This window comes from Phaseolus vulgaris, unplaced genomic scaffold (assembly GCF_000499845.2).
Source record: "Phaseolus vulgaris cultivar G19833 unplaced genomic scaffold, P. vulgaris v2.0 scaffold_32, whole genome shotgun sequence".
Taxonomy (NCBI): domain Eukaryota; kingdom Viridiplantae; phylum Streptophyta; class Magnoliopsida; order Fabales; family Fabaceae; genus Phaseolus; species Phaseolus vulgaris.
In genome coordinates this window covers 86,690-100,677 of record NW_027174099.1, presented here as the reverse complement: position 1 = coordinate 100,677, position 13,988 = coordinate 86,690, and the positions used below count along the sequence as shown (strand labels likewise).

General features: G+C 48.0%; 1 protein-coding gene across 1 annotated transcript in view; it reads left to right on the top strand.

Annotated features, from left to right (window-relative positions):
* Window positions 1-2,987: 2,987 nt before the first annotated feature.
* The window catches only part of LOC137817345 (uncharacterized), a 58,931-nt gene continuing 47,930 nt past the window's right edge, over window positions 2,988-13,988 (top strand). The window contains exon 1 of the mRNA XM_068620631.1: window positions 2,988-3,498. Within this exon, the coding sequence (XP_068476732.1) occupies window positions 2,988-3,498 (511 nt within the window). The remainder of the gene's footprint in view (window positions 3,499-13,988) is intronic.

The window sequence follows — 13,988 nt, the reverse complement described above, 5'->3', positions numbered from 1 at the left end:
GAGTGTCTGCGCGTGTCTGTGATTGTATGTACCTTCGGCGGCACAGAGTGCACCTTTGTCTGGACCGCGTCCCTCTTAGATGATGACACGTGGAGGCATGCAACTAACCACACACGTGTCAGTACTTGAAGGCTCTAGCGCTTCTCACTGCGTGTCTAAGTTATCCCCTGGCGGAGCAACTTAGCGCATTCCCTTCATCTGGGTAAATCGCATACTCTCAGGAGAACGCCAGGTGTGGCTGGTCTAAGCACACTCACCAGGCATTGCTCTCCGTACGAACGATTCCCCCTTCGCGATGTCATGCACGTAATGGGTTGAGGGAGTCACCAATCACTGACCGGTTTACTAGCCCCCCTTAGGCCACTCTCATGCACGATTTTCCGAGACATGTTCATGCGAGGTCCGTGCGTGACGCTCTTGCTGGTAACCTCACCCCCAGCTTAACTGCGTGTAACATGAGCCTGCGATGATCATGCATCCGATGATTGATCGGTGCTCTATTGCTTCTCGCGTTCTGCCCCCAGGTGTTCATCTGGGAACTGATCTGTCGATGACCGCTTGGTTACTGGCCACCGATCACCGTTCTGGGTGATCTGTCCCCTGACTTCTCTGCCAACTGGTCTGTCGGTGGCCACTTGACTACTGACCACCGATCACCTCTTTGGATGATCTGCTCCCTGATCTCTCTGTCACCCGGTCCACGTGTCACCCTACAAGTGGTCCACGTCATTGTCTTCTGCTGACGTCATCAACCACCGATGACCGACCGGATCACAAGCCCCTCAGTCTCGAGCTGTGAACTCGTTCTCAGAGAAGAGACTAAGTGGTCGCGACCTTGGTCCACGTGGCAAGTGGGCCCACGTCACGTGCTACCTCACGTGCTGCCCTTTAACGTTACGACTACCTCCCTTAATCTCGCGACACGTGGGCGCATCAACGGTCAGCGTGGAGTGTCGCTAGCGCTTCCCTTCTTTTCAAATAGGCGCGCGCCTTTACTGTTTCTTCATCTTCTTCAATCAACCCCCAGACTCTCTGCGAATCCTCTCTTGCGCTTCCATCTTTCTTCCAGCTTTCTATCTTCAGAACCTTCGCGATCATTCAAAGGTATGGTTTTTCTTCTTCCTTGTTCCATTTAGGTTCTTTCCATCGATTGCATTCGTCCCTTTCATCATCATGCATCCATCTTCCCCGTTTTTCCTCTTCTCGACCCAGGCTAGGGTTTTCGCCCTCTTCACTCTGCTCTCTGCTTCTCCCTCTTCCTCTCAGTTTTTTACCGAACCATTCATCATTCCCTCTCCTTCCATTCATTCTGACTTTTCGCTTTTCCCCCACTGCAGCTATCTACCAATGGCTCGCTTGAAACAGACCGCTCGAGTCATCGCCTCGTCTTTTGGTGCACAGCCTTCTGCAAGTGCTCCAGCTCCACCACCACCCGTTGCAACCTCCTACCACGACAACGCCAGGGTCTATGACTGGGCTCCCCTGGCGTTGCTCGCTGAAACCTCTACCTTGCTGCCGCAAGGGCACCTAAAATCCCCCCTGAGCAGCGACCCGGATGAGCCCTCTTGTGCCATTGATCGGGAGAACGACTTCAACATCCGTGTCTGCATTCCTCCTCGAGGGATGCCCATCTGCGCGGACGATAGGGCCACCAATGGGGTGCCCTTCGTCTTCGTCTACTCTGCCATTTTCAAAAGGTTGAAGCTACGCCTGCCCTTCACCCTTTTCGAGAAGGAGTTGATGATGGAGCGGAACGTCGCACCCTGTCAACTCCATCCAAATGCCTGGGCTTTCATCCGGGCATTTGAAATTCTCTGCAATTACTTCGGGCACAACGCCTTCGTGGACGTGTTCCTCTACTTCTTCGAGGCGAAGAACCCTGGGGACAGGTCCTGGGTTAGTCTGAACGGGGTTGCTGGACGGGTGCTCTTGGGCCTGTATCAGCAATCCTTCAAAGATTGGAAAGGCAGGTTCTACATGATATCTGCCACCCCACAAAGTCCATCATTGCTCGAGGGGTACCCCCTTTACTGGGTTCCTGTGGTTGAGTTCAAGAAACCCCGGGATCTCGAAGCCATGGCCCCCTACGAGTGCGAGCTATGTGGGCTGTTCCTGGGGGCCAAGGACAACTCTGCACTCCACATCAAACATGAGTTTGATGTCTTGGCTCTGAAAAAATACATAGGTAGCTCTTCTTCTTCCACCTCTTAGGATACTTGCACATTCTCATGCATGCTTGCATACATTTTGACTTACTTGCATAACTAGGCCTTCTAACTCTTCTTTTTCCCTTCGATATAGATACGATGTCAGGGAAGGATAGGAGGAAAGCTTTGCTGGAGCTTGCCAAACTCCGGGGGGCCAAAGGGACTGGCTCCTCTTCTTCCACCACCGATCATATTGCAGCCCCTCCTCTCTCGGTCGCGCCAGCTGAAGGCCCCGAGCCAGGAAGGAAAAGAAGGAAGCTGGTGAAGGCCTTTCCTTCATCTGCTGCTGCTGCTGCTGCTCCTGCTCCCTCAACCGAAGAGGAGAGCTCTGGCTCTCCTCTCATACACCGCAAGAGGACACTTCCAGCGGTTGGGGGGGCTTCATCTCTTCATCTTGGGGAGATTGAGGTAGTGGAGATAGAGGAAGGTTCACCCTCGCCCCTCTCTACTTAACCTGCCTCAGTGCCAACATGCTCTCTCTCCCCCAAACAACTGCCATCCCCCACTCCTCGATCGCCATCTCCTCCCCCAGCAGGCCAACCACTTGGTCAATCCACTCCACCTGCTGGGGGTGATTCCGCTCGCTCAGGGGATCTCCCGGGACCTCTCGTGTCACCACCACCACTGCCAACCTCCGCTGCTACTGCTGAAGGTGGTGGGACCAGCTCTCGACAAAGCGGCTCTGGAACAAGTAATGAGAACTTCAGCCGAGTCATTACTCTGGTTGGACAGCTCATTCGCAGCCGGGAGCTTATCGAGTAGACCGGGGAGGAGGTGGACATGCACCTAGCGAAGCAGATTGTGCTTTCCTTGGAATTTTCCACCCAGCACCGCAAGCAAATAGCCCTGGAGAAGAGGGTAAAGGAGCTTGAGCATGACAAGGAGTCACTGCAAAGTGACTTCGAAGCTGCCCAAGGGTCCGTAGATCTGATGAGGGGCATGGTGGAAAAAGCCAGGGGAGAGTACCTAGCGCAGGTCCAGGAAACCATCAAGACTGAGATCTTGATGGGGCAAGCCGTCAATTCTCTGGACTGCGAGGTAGTGCAACTGCGGGCCGAGACCTCCTCCCTACGCCAACTGAACTCACAACTAGTGGGGGAGCTCGAGTCCACCAGGGAAGCGGCCGCTACTGGGGAGAAGAAACTTGAGAAGGTGGTGGGGAAACTGTCTGAAGCAAAGGGCCAATTAGAAGAAGCTGCCTCTTCCCTTGCTGCCCTTACCACCGAGAAAAATGCTGCGGAGGCCTCAAAGCAAAAATTAGAGGCTGAGAACGCCGATCTTATGAATGTGGGTGCTGACGCCCTTACTGACGGATTCGAGCTGGCGCTCGAGAAGATCCGATGCGTTCTCCCAGATTTGGACCTCTCGCAGTTCAGCATTTATCACGAAGTGGTAGATGGAAAACTCACCCCTCCTCCTTGAGCTCTTTTTCTCTTTTTTTCTTTGTAATTTCACACTTCTGCATAATTTGTTGTACTTGAATTTGTATAAACTTTATCGCTTAATATATACTAGTTTAAGTCGCATATCTCTTTCTCCGCACTTCCATAAGCTTTGTCTTTCCCTTTGCACATGACTAAATGTTAACCAGCTTAGGCCTAGCGCGATCTGCCTCCTTTGACCTTGGCCTCTACTTTGATCGCGACTAACAACTCCCTTAGCTTCGTCCTTAACAGCCCTTGTGCACTGGTTTGTACTGGATGACTGACAAGGCGTAGCCTGTCTGCCAGCTTGTTGCGTAGGAATTTGTTTGGAAAAGTTTCCTCCGTCAAGGCAAGACTGATCAGTCATCGTTCTTCAAGCAACGTACCCACCCAACAACTCATCAGTCATCGTTCTTCAAGCAACGTACCCACCCAACAACTCATCAGTCATCGTTCTTTTTACTTCACTTTGCTTGCCTTTCGCTCTAGCGCTAAGTGCATAGAGGGCATCGATCGTCAGAGGTGATACCTTGTTTGGCGAAACTTGCTCAACTGCGTGAACTCAGCGATACTTGAACTTGACCCTCCATGCACTGCTTTTAACTCGAGCAAGTTGTTTAACCTTAAACTTGGCAAACTGTTAACTCAAAGTAAACTTGAGCAACCATCCATTCTTCGGCGATGACGTTCAACAAAACTTGTGAACTTAAGGCAACAAACCCTAACATAAAATCACTTACTAGGCAGCAGGTTTTTACTCAAACTAGTATCAAAATACAGTTTACCTGATCTGCCAAGTGAAATCCTCTCTACTTCTGTCATCGCCTGGAACTCTTCTGATCTGGTACTCGCCGCACAACCCTTTTACTGCCTCATCTTTCACGCCATAAGGCTCTGGCGATGTTACCTTTCTTCTTTTCCTTGACCTGATCATCGTTCCCTCATCTGGGGATAGAGGCGCCTTTTGGATCCTTCTCTACCTCCCTGAGTTTCAGAACAATGATCTGGTCTTACTGGGTCAATCGTTGCTATTTCACTTAAAGGGGGAAAGGCATTTTCCTTCCCTTCTCACCATTTAAGGTCACAAACAGCCCTGACCTTTCAGCTCATTTTGCCTGAACTCGCTCAACGGTGAGAAGGACTTTATTTGGTGCCTCTACTTTGCCCAGGGTTTACATCTCCTCTTCCCTGGATGCACTGAGGACTTTTAATCTTGCCTCTGTCTGCTGGTGCAGAGAGGTCTTTTCATCTGATCTCGCCTGCACTCGCTCAAAGTCGAGGAGGACTTTATCTGGTGCCTCTACTTTGCCCAGGGGTTACATCTCCTCTTCCCTGGACGCACTGAGGACTTTTAATCTTGCCTCTATCTGCTGGTGCAGAGAGGTCTTTTAATCATTGCTGGTGCCTCCGATCGCTGAGAGACGATGAGGACTTTAAAACCTTAACTGTGCCGCCGATCGCCGAAAAGCGACGGGGACTTTAAAACTTTTAACTGAAAGCATGCAATACGATTTTACTGTTGCCCTAGATCACATACGAGTAATAAGGCCTTTTTCCTAAAACTTTCGAAGCCATAAGCATGCAAACATAGAAGCTTTAAACTTTGGAAAACTCTTCTTTATTGGGTGGCCTCATTAAAAACCCTCCTCAGGGAAAAAAGAGTGCCCCCTTGAAATTGTTTTAAGAGAAACTATTCGAATCTCATCCTATTCGTCTTTACTTACAAGGCTTTAACTGTAATACGACTTGAGATGTGTTGCGTTCCAAGTGCGGGGAATCGCCCCTCCTTCTAATGTCTCCAAGCGGTAGGCGCCGTTCCCGAGCGCCTCGGTTATTCTGAACGGTCCCGTCCACTTGGGCGATAACTTATTCTGCATCTCATACTGATGGGCCTTCCTCATCACCAGATCGCCGCTCCTAAACTGCCTTGACGTCACCTTAGAGTTGTACCTTCGCTCAACTCTTCTCTTTACCGCTTCGGCTTTCACTCTCGCCTCCTCCCTGACCTCATCCAGCAAATCCAGATTCATTCTTCTTTCTTCGTTCGAGTCTTCCGCCACGAAGTTTTGGAATCTCGGCGAGCTTTCCTGGATTTCGACTGGAATCATCGCATCACATCCATAAACCAAACTAAAGGGGGTCTTGTGGGTTCCTGACTGCTCAGTTGTATGGTATGCCCAAACTATGCGGAGTACCTCTTCAGCTCACGATCCCTTAGCTTTCTCCAATCTTCTCTTTAAACCTCTCAACAACACCCGATTGGCAGACTCCACTTGGCCATTCGTCTGTGGGTGTTCGACAGATGCAAACACCTGTTGTATCCCCACCTCTTCGCACAGCTTTTTCAAGAGGTGACTTGCAAACTGCGTCCCGTTGTCTGACACCAAGCGTTTAGGCACACCAAACCGGCACACTATGTTCTTCCATACAAAGTTCTCGATCTTGTGTGCGGTGATCTGGGCCACTGGCTCCGCTTCGATCCACTTGGTGAAGTATTCGATCGCCACCACCAAGTACTTCATCTGCCTGATCGCCAGTGGGAAGGGTCCCAGAATGTCAATTCCCCAAGTATGGAACGGCCAGGGGCTGTAAATCGACTTCAGCTCTTCTGGGGGTGCCTTGTGCCAATCAGCGTGCTGCTGGCATTGCTTGCAACGCTGGCCGTATCTCTTACAATCTTCTCTCATCGTGGGCCAGTAATAGCCTGCACGGATAGTCCTTGTCGCCAGCGATCGACCTCCAATGTGGCTCCCGCAAATTCCCTCGTGGAGCTCAGCCATAATCCTCGTGCACTTCTCTCCGTGTATGCATACAAGAATGGGGTGTGTGAATCCAAACCTGTACAGCTCGCCGTCAACAAGGGTAAACTTGCTGGAGCTCTTCTTTATCTTTCTGGCCTCAATTGAGTCAACTGGAAGCACACCATCCGCTAAATAACGTTGGTAAGGCGTTATCCACGTGTCTGGCTCGTGGACAGCGCAAATCTGCATCGATCTTGCCCCTTCTTCTGCTGGGCGCGCTCTGACCCTCGGCGCCCTCAGAGTTTCCTGCGTTAGGGATCTATGACTTCTCGCCGGTCTTCCTATTGATCTGCAGACATGGAGAACTTGGTGGTCTGCCACGAATGCTCGAGGCGCTTTCAAAGTTTCTTGAATGACAGTCCTCTGCCTACCCCCCTTGCTCGAACTGGCGTGCTTGGCTAGCAAGTCAGCTCGGGCTTTTTGTTCTCTTGGCACGTGCACCACTTCAAATGAAGCGAAAGATCTTCTCAGGTCCTGCACGTACTCCAAGTGATGGAGATCAAGCTCAAGAGGACATGGAGGCCAATCAACAAGATCAAGAAAAGGTGGAGGCACAAATGAGGACGCCCATGGAGGTCAAAGTCCACCTCAAAGGATTACAAGAAGCATGTTCGAAGCTTTGGGAGCTAGAGGACATTTATTTTCTCTTTTTGTAATTTCTTTAGTTGAAGGTGCTTAGAGGGAAACATTAGAAACCTCTTTTGTTTTAGCATCTTTTAGGCTTTAGTTAGGAGCTTTAGGAGGGGGGTGTATTAGTAGATAGGTGTAGGAGTAGAATAGGAGGTGCCAAAGTGAAGGAAAGAGTTACACCTTCCTCATGCATGGTTTAGGCGCCGGTTTTAGCTAGTTTTAGGAGGGAATTTTTGAAATGTTTAGCTTGCTTTTTCAGCACCTTAGGCTATAAATAGAGGTGCTCTCTTTGTAAAATTCAGATTGGAATTAATCTAAGAAAACTCTACTCAAATTTTGAGTGATCATTGGAGAGCTTTTGAGCCTTCTTCTCTAGTCTTATCTTGATGGATCCATGGAGTCCTCAAGTGGCGACAGCACTCTTATCTAGGAGCATTCCACACTTCTAGTGGCGAGATCATCCAACATCCTTCCATCTTCATGAGCAATTCTTCTCTCCTTCCTTTTTCCTCTTTCTATTGTTTTTGTTAGCTTGTGTTCTTGAGTTTTGGTTTGGTGTTCTTGTTGTTTTTTATGATTTTTTGGTTCGACAGTTTTATAATTTCTGTCCATTCATCTTGTTCCTTTGCTTTTCTTGCTCATTTGTTCGGTTCAATTTGACTACAATTGGTTCATCCAAATGAGTTTGGGATTTGGTACTAGTTTTTGGTGAGTTCTTGTCTTAGAACAATGATCCAACTCTAAGAAAAGTGCCTCTATAATGTCCAACTCAAGGTGATTCCTAAGAAGGTCAAGAACCTTTCTCTATATGGCTAGTGGAATCACATCATGTGGTATCATGAGTCTTAGGTTCTTCTTGTTTAATTGTTGAGTTGTGTGCACTTTTATTTCAAGAGCTCTTTTAATTTCTTGCCATTTAAGTTTCTGTTTTAGAATTTTACTTGAGTATTCTTGCTGTTTTTCTTTTACACCAAGTGCTTGTGAAAAGGTTTATGGCACTCATAATTCTTATGAGTATGGGTGCTCTTTTGGAATGGCATTATCCTTCCTAGAGTTTACCTTAAGCTTCCTTTCACTTGTTAAAATTTGTGATGTGTCTTTTAATTTTGTAATCATGTCAAGTTTTGTCTTGGTCATGTTATTCCATAATTGTCATTACTTCTAGTAGTACTTTTATTGCTTTGATTGTTTCTTGCTTTGGTGTCATATAATTTTCTGAATTGATGTTGATCCTTTGTGCATTTTCTTTTTAGAATTGAGTTCATACTTGTATTCTAGACCTATACAAGTTCCAATAGATCATTTTCTATTATGTCTTTGCTAGTTCATCATCCTGTTTTTTTATTCCTATTAGGATTCCTCTGTTTCTGAAAAAAAGTGCTTACTGTTTTTTCCTTATTGCAATTGATTTACTTACTGGAAAATTCTGAAATTCTGGATTTGAGATATTCAAAGTGTTAGAAAAGAATAGAAAAAATAATCATTCAAAAATACGAAGTACACAAAAAATGATAAATTAAATAAAAAAAGTGTACAATTCTGCCGAAAAAAATACGGTAATCTGGCAGCGATTTTGAAAAATTTATTTCTCTCAATTGGCTTACTGTTTTTAATTGATTCCAGTGCCATTATTGAGTTAACATCTTGAAGTTTCCGTGGTTTAAATTTCATAATCCAGTTCTCTCTACATCATTCCAGTTAAATCAGTGAATATCAAGCACAGTTTGCCTTTTTAAAAAAAAATAAAATTCCAGTAGCTAATTTTTTTTGTTTTCTTCATCTACTCTAGAACTTTCCCTTAAGTATTCTTTTGTGTGCCTACTTTTCTCATTAAGTTCTTTATTTTCTTGATTGTCTTTCATTCTTACTCTTTGAGTTTGTCTCACATATAGTTTTCCTTTTGCAATTACCTTTCTTTGCTTATACCTTTTCTTGTTTGTCTTTATTGTTTCATTGGTTTTGTGGTGGTTGCTTTTGAGATTGGTGTGCTTGCTTTGACATCTTTCATTTGAGGATTCCAAGGCCTCAAGATCAGATTGGTGCAAGAACATTATTTCTTTGAGAGTGACCTCTTTTTCTACCTCATTTCACTTCGGCAGTTTCAATTGCAAAGCTCACTGTTTTTGCTAATTTTTTTAACTTGTTTGCTGTTTTATGTGTTTGCTGTTTTTAATTACAAATGGCTGGATTTTCAAGTGATGCATCCTACAAGCAGAATTCTCCTTCCAAAGCTTCAATTATTGGTGAATTACATGAAGCTCAAAGAACAATTAGACGGTTGGAGGAGAAAATGCAAAAGATGGAGGTCCAACAAGCTAGACCATCTCCTTCTATCCATGATGGACATCATTCTCATAGACCATCTTCAAGAGCTTCTTCAAATGATGTTGGCCGTGAAGATGAGCATAGGAGAAGGAGACCTCCACCCCAAGTCCATGGACAAAGACATCATCACCAAGGGGAAAGAATTCACTACGGCAATGGCTTCTATCATGATGCAAAGTCCAAGCTTCCTTCGGTCAAGTTACCTTGTTTTAATGGTTCTAGTGATCCAAATGTATATTTAGATTGGGAGGCTAAGTGTGAACAAATTTTTGAGATCCATGAGATCCAAGATGAGTGATCCTGCCTGTTGACCAGAACGCTGGAAACTGCCTCGTCAAAGGATCGACGTGTGCACCGCTTCGAACCTCCGTTCCTCTTCGTGATCCACCTCAAGAACCTGCAAAGAAACAGAGCGGCGCCGCTGCGGCCGATCGCACTCCAACGCCCAAGTCAGTGACAGTATCACCAAATACTGAGAGAACAAGAACCGTGCAAATCCTCTCTCACAGTAAGCTCTATCACTCGCAAGCGTAAAGAGTATAATCTGAACGTGCGTACCTCAGAAAGTTGGTTGAGAACTCTTATATACCTGGTTGTTTTCTCTCTCCTGGCAGTTACAGATCTGGACACGTGGCTCGCATCCAGTCGTACACGTGCCATCATCTGGAGCCTCCTTGACTTGGCGCTGCTTCTACTCTCATTTTGGCTGAGTTACTTATGCATGGTACTGCCCAGTGCATAGCTAACTTGGGAGTGCGATCTCTACTGGAACTGGCGAGTTAGGGGCCTTCATACACCTTCCCTGTGGTCTCGCCGGCCGCCTTCATAGTCTGCTTCTCCTTCAACTTTGGCAATGTGCTTGCTCTGGCGATCTCCAATGACTAGGTCGCCTGAATCTATATCTGGCGACTTCATCTTTAACCTGCTGATCGCCGATTCTGATAAGCTGGAAATCGGAACACGCCAATATAACAACTGGCGACTACACGAGCCCCCCGACTTCCTTCCCTTTTGCCAACCTGGCGCCTTGCCAACACGCCTATACTGTAGCAGGATGCCACGTCATCACTCCCGACCACCAGGGCGGTACACAAGCCCCCCAGTCTTAAGCGAAGACTTGTCTAGCGAAAAGACTGAAAGAGCCACGTCAACACCGATCTACGTGGCACTGACGCAGAATTCCAAGCGGTTGTACCTTCTGCTGCTCTGACGCTCCACCAAACCCCTCACTCATCGCTCGACACGTGGCTTCATCAACGGCTCTCTTCAGTTGCCGTTTGCGCTTCCTAAACCCATTTCGAAAAAACCCTTAAACCCATTTTCACTCAGCACTGTTCCATCACTTTCCCTCGCATTCACGAACGCTCCAACTTTCTTCTGCGACGAACTCTCAGCGCTCTCCCGCATTCTGAATCACCATCAACCTTCATCGTCTTCCTGATCATAAAAAGGTACCTACTTTCCTTCTTCTGCTGGTTTTCCTTGCATTTTAACCGATTCGCATCATCCTGTAACTGCCTGGTGCATACGCTGTGGGTTGTTTTTCCATTTATCCTTCTGCGTAACTTAGGGCTTCGTCAATCGTCGCAACGAACCTACATTCGTTTGTTTTTCACCTTCCTTCTATGATCGAGTCAGCCTCTGTAACCCCCTGATCATTTTTCCTTTCTTCTTCCTTTGCAGCTGCTACCATGACTCGCACAAAGATTACCCCGAATCCTCCTCCTTCATCACGAAACCTTCCTTCACAAGCACACGACCCACCACAAGTTCGTGGCGCTTCATCTTCGCAGGCTGAGAGGCCTGTGTCTTCCCAACCTGTCCTGGCCTAGGCGACTCCACCTATCGCTGGAGGAGCCCCCGTTCCCCTGCCAGACTTCAAAACCTTGTATCCCTGGGCCAACTCGACCCTTCTGAGGGAGACATCCTCTGTGAACACTGCGGGAGCAGTTTTGCGGCTGACTAAGGGGGACGAGATTCATCAATCGTTTCACAAGGAGCACGACGAGAAGATGATGGTGCTGCCTTGCCCCCCCGATCTGCCTGTTTGTGCTGATGACAAAGTAAGCGCCGACGGGCCCTTCTGCTTTGTCTATACGACTTTATTCAAGAAGGTGAAGCTCAGGTTCCCTTTCACCCGATTCGAGAGGGAACTCCTAACCGAGCTCAACATTGCCGCCGCCCAGCTTCACCCCAACAGCTGGGCGTTTGTTCGAGCTTTTCAAGTGATGTGCGACCACCTGGGGTTGCCCGCGTCGGTGGACGTGTTCTTATTCCTCTTCGAAGCCAAGCACCCCGGAGACCGCCTGTGGGTCAGTTTGAACGCGATTGCTGGGAGGTCCATCTTTGCTATCTTCCAGCAATCTTACAAGGACTGGAAGGGGAAGTTCGTCCAAGTGCGTGCGAACGACAAGGACGCCTCCCTTCTCGATGGCTTCCCCTTGTACTGGGTGGACAAGGGGAAGAAAGAGTCCAAGAGCTGCTTCAGGAGGCCCAGAAGTCGTGACAGCATGGGAGCATTGGACAGAGACCTCTGTCTCTTCTGGAAAAAGGTGTCGGACGCCAATATAACATTCCTTACCACCACCTTGATATGCTTCGAATTCTATGAAGATTAGCTAGAAATTCGAATAGGTTAGGACATTTAAACTATTGTTTTGATACTGCTTCTGTTTAGCTGTTTTTGGGCGTCTTGTGCGTTATGCGCAAGACTTTGGTTTTACCTTTCCTGCACATATCATCTGCTTTGCTGTTTATTACCTTAGGCACTTATTTTTTTCTTTGAGTTAACCCATGCACTTTCGTTCCATGCAGACAACATGTTGGGCAAAAGCATGCTCGCCGAACTGAAGGCGCTCGCCCGAAACCACGGGTTGGCGGCAGGTTCTCAAACGGTGCCCAACTCGGTGGTGGAGACAGCCATTGCCCAAGGGCGATCACCACCCAAGGAACCCGCCCAACGCAAGAAAATGGTCCTCAAGAGACCTAAAAGGAAAGCTCCTCAGGTGATCCATGAGGAAGAGGAAGAAGATGATGAGGCCACCGAAGACGGTTTGGTCTCAAAGAGGAAGAGGGTGGCACCTTCCTCACCGCCTGCTCCACCCCCTCTTCCAACCTCAACACCTCCGTCGACGCCTGCTCCTCCTCCATCATCGCCACCCCCACAGGCTCCTGCCTCTCCAGTCCAAGCGGTCCCACTGGCCACTGCGCCACCTACAGCTGAGGCCCAAGAGCCAAACTTCCTGGAGGACCCCCCAAGCGCCTCCACACCATATGTGTCAGCTGGAGGGGGTCCCCCTTCAAATGCCTCAGCTGCAGAAGATGCTCCAATCGGGGATGAGGTTGCTCATACCTCTCCGATTCTGATCACCGAATCCCCGATTCCGTCGCCACGTCAGGAAGCAACTACTGAAGAACCTGCTAAGGAAGGTGGCGACGAGAACCCACAACAAGCCCACTTGGTGCCTCTCCAAGCAGCAAACCTCCCTTTGGAGGTCACAAGGATGTGGGAGCCTCTAACTGCCAAGCTGAAGACCATAGCAGAGGATATCCCGGCGATCATAACCAGGGCTGTGGAGGGCTCAACCAGGAGGCTCCAAGACGACCTCTTCAACCTCAAAACCGAAAACAGCACCATGAGGGTCGAGGTGGAGAAGTTGTCTTTCAGCCTGACGCTCGCAGAAATCGAACACTCCCGAGTGGAGGATGCAATGAACACCGAGCTCAGGCTGGCGCGCAAGGAGGCCACTGACCTTCGCCACAAGGTGCATCAACTTGCCCAAGAGAAGGTCGAATTGGAGAGCAAGATCGTGCCTCTTCGCGCCAGGGCGGTTGACCTGGAGGCTCTCATGAAAGCTGACGCCGCTAAGGTGCAAAAATTGGAGCTGAGGTCGATCGACCGAGAGAAATTACTTGGGCAAGTGGAAAAGGCGAGGGACGACGCCATGGCTGATCTCGTCGAAGCCAACAAAGAAAAGGGAAAGGTGGCTGCTGAGTTGGCCCAAGCACAATCGGAATCCAAGAAGGTTACTGAAGACCTTCTCCAGGCTCAAGAGACCAACGAACAACTTAAAAAACAGGTTGAAGAGCTGGAGCAACAGAATAAAGAGCTGAAAGAGCAAACTGAAGACCTCAAGAAGCGGATTGAGGAACTTCAGGGGCAAATTGAAGAACTCAAGCTAAACTCTGCTCAGATTCTGGCTGCTGGATTCGAAGCTGCGCGGGAACAATTTGCTTGCCTATTCCCCGAACTGGATCTCAGCATGGTGTCGTTGAACAATGAAGTAGTAGATGGAAAAGTCGTTCCTGCTGAAGACTAATCAACTCTTCTTCATCTACTACCTTCGTGTTTTCCCTTGTATTATTCTGTAATAAACTCGTGTATATGTGCCTTTAACAGATACTTATCTTAATGACAAAGTTTGGGCATTCCCTCTCCTGACTTCTTTAAGCGCTTTAACCTTCTTTGCATGTTTAACTTTATCGGATTTAACTTAATGATTTTGCAAACACGACTTTTGACTTAACTGCTTCGAACCACTTCAAATTTAAGCAATAATCACTTTAACCAACTTGTACTCTTAAGGCAACTAACCTTATCG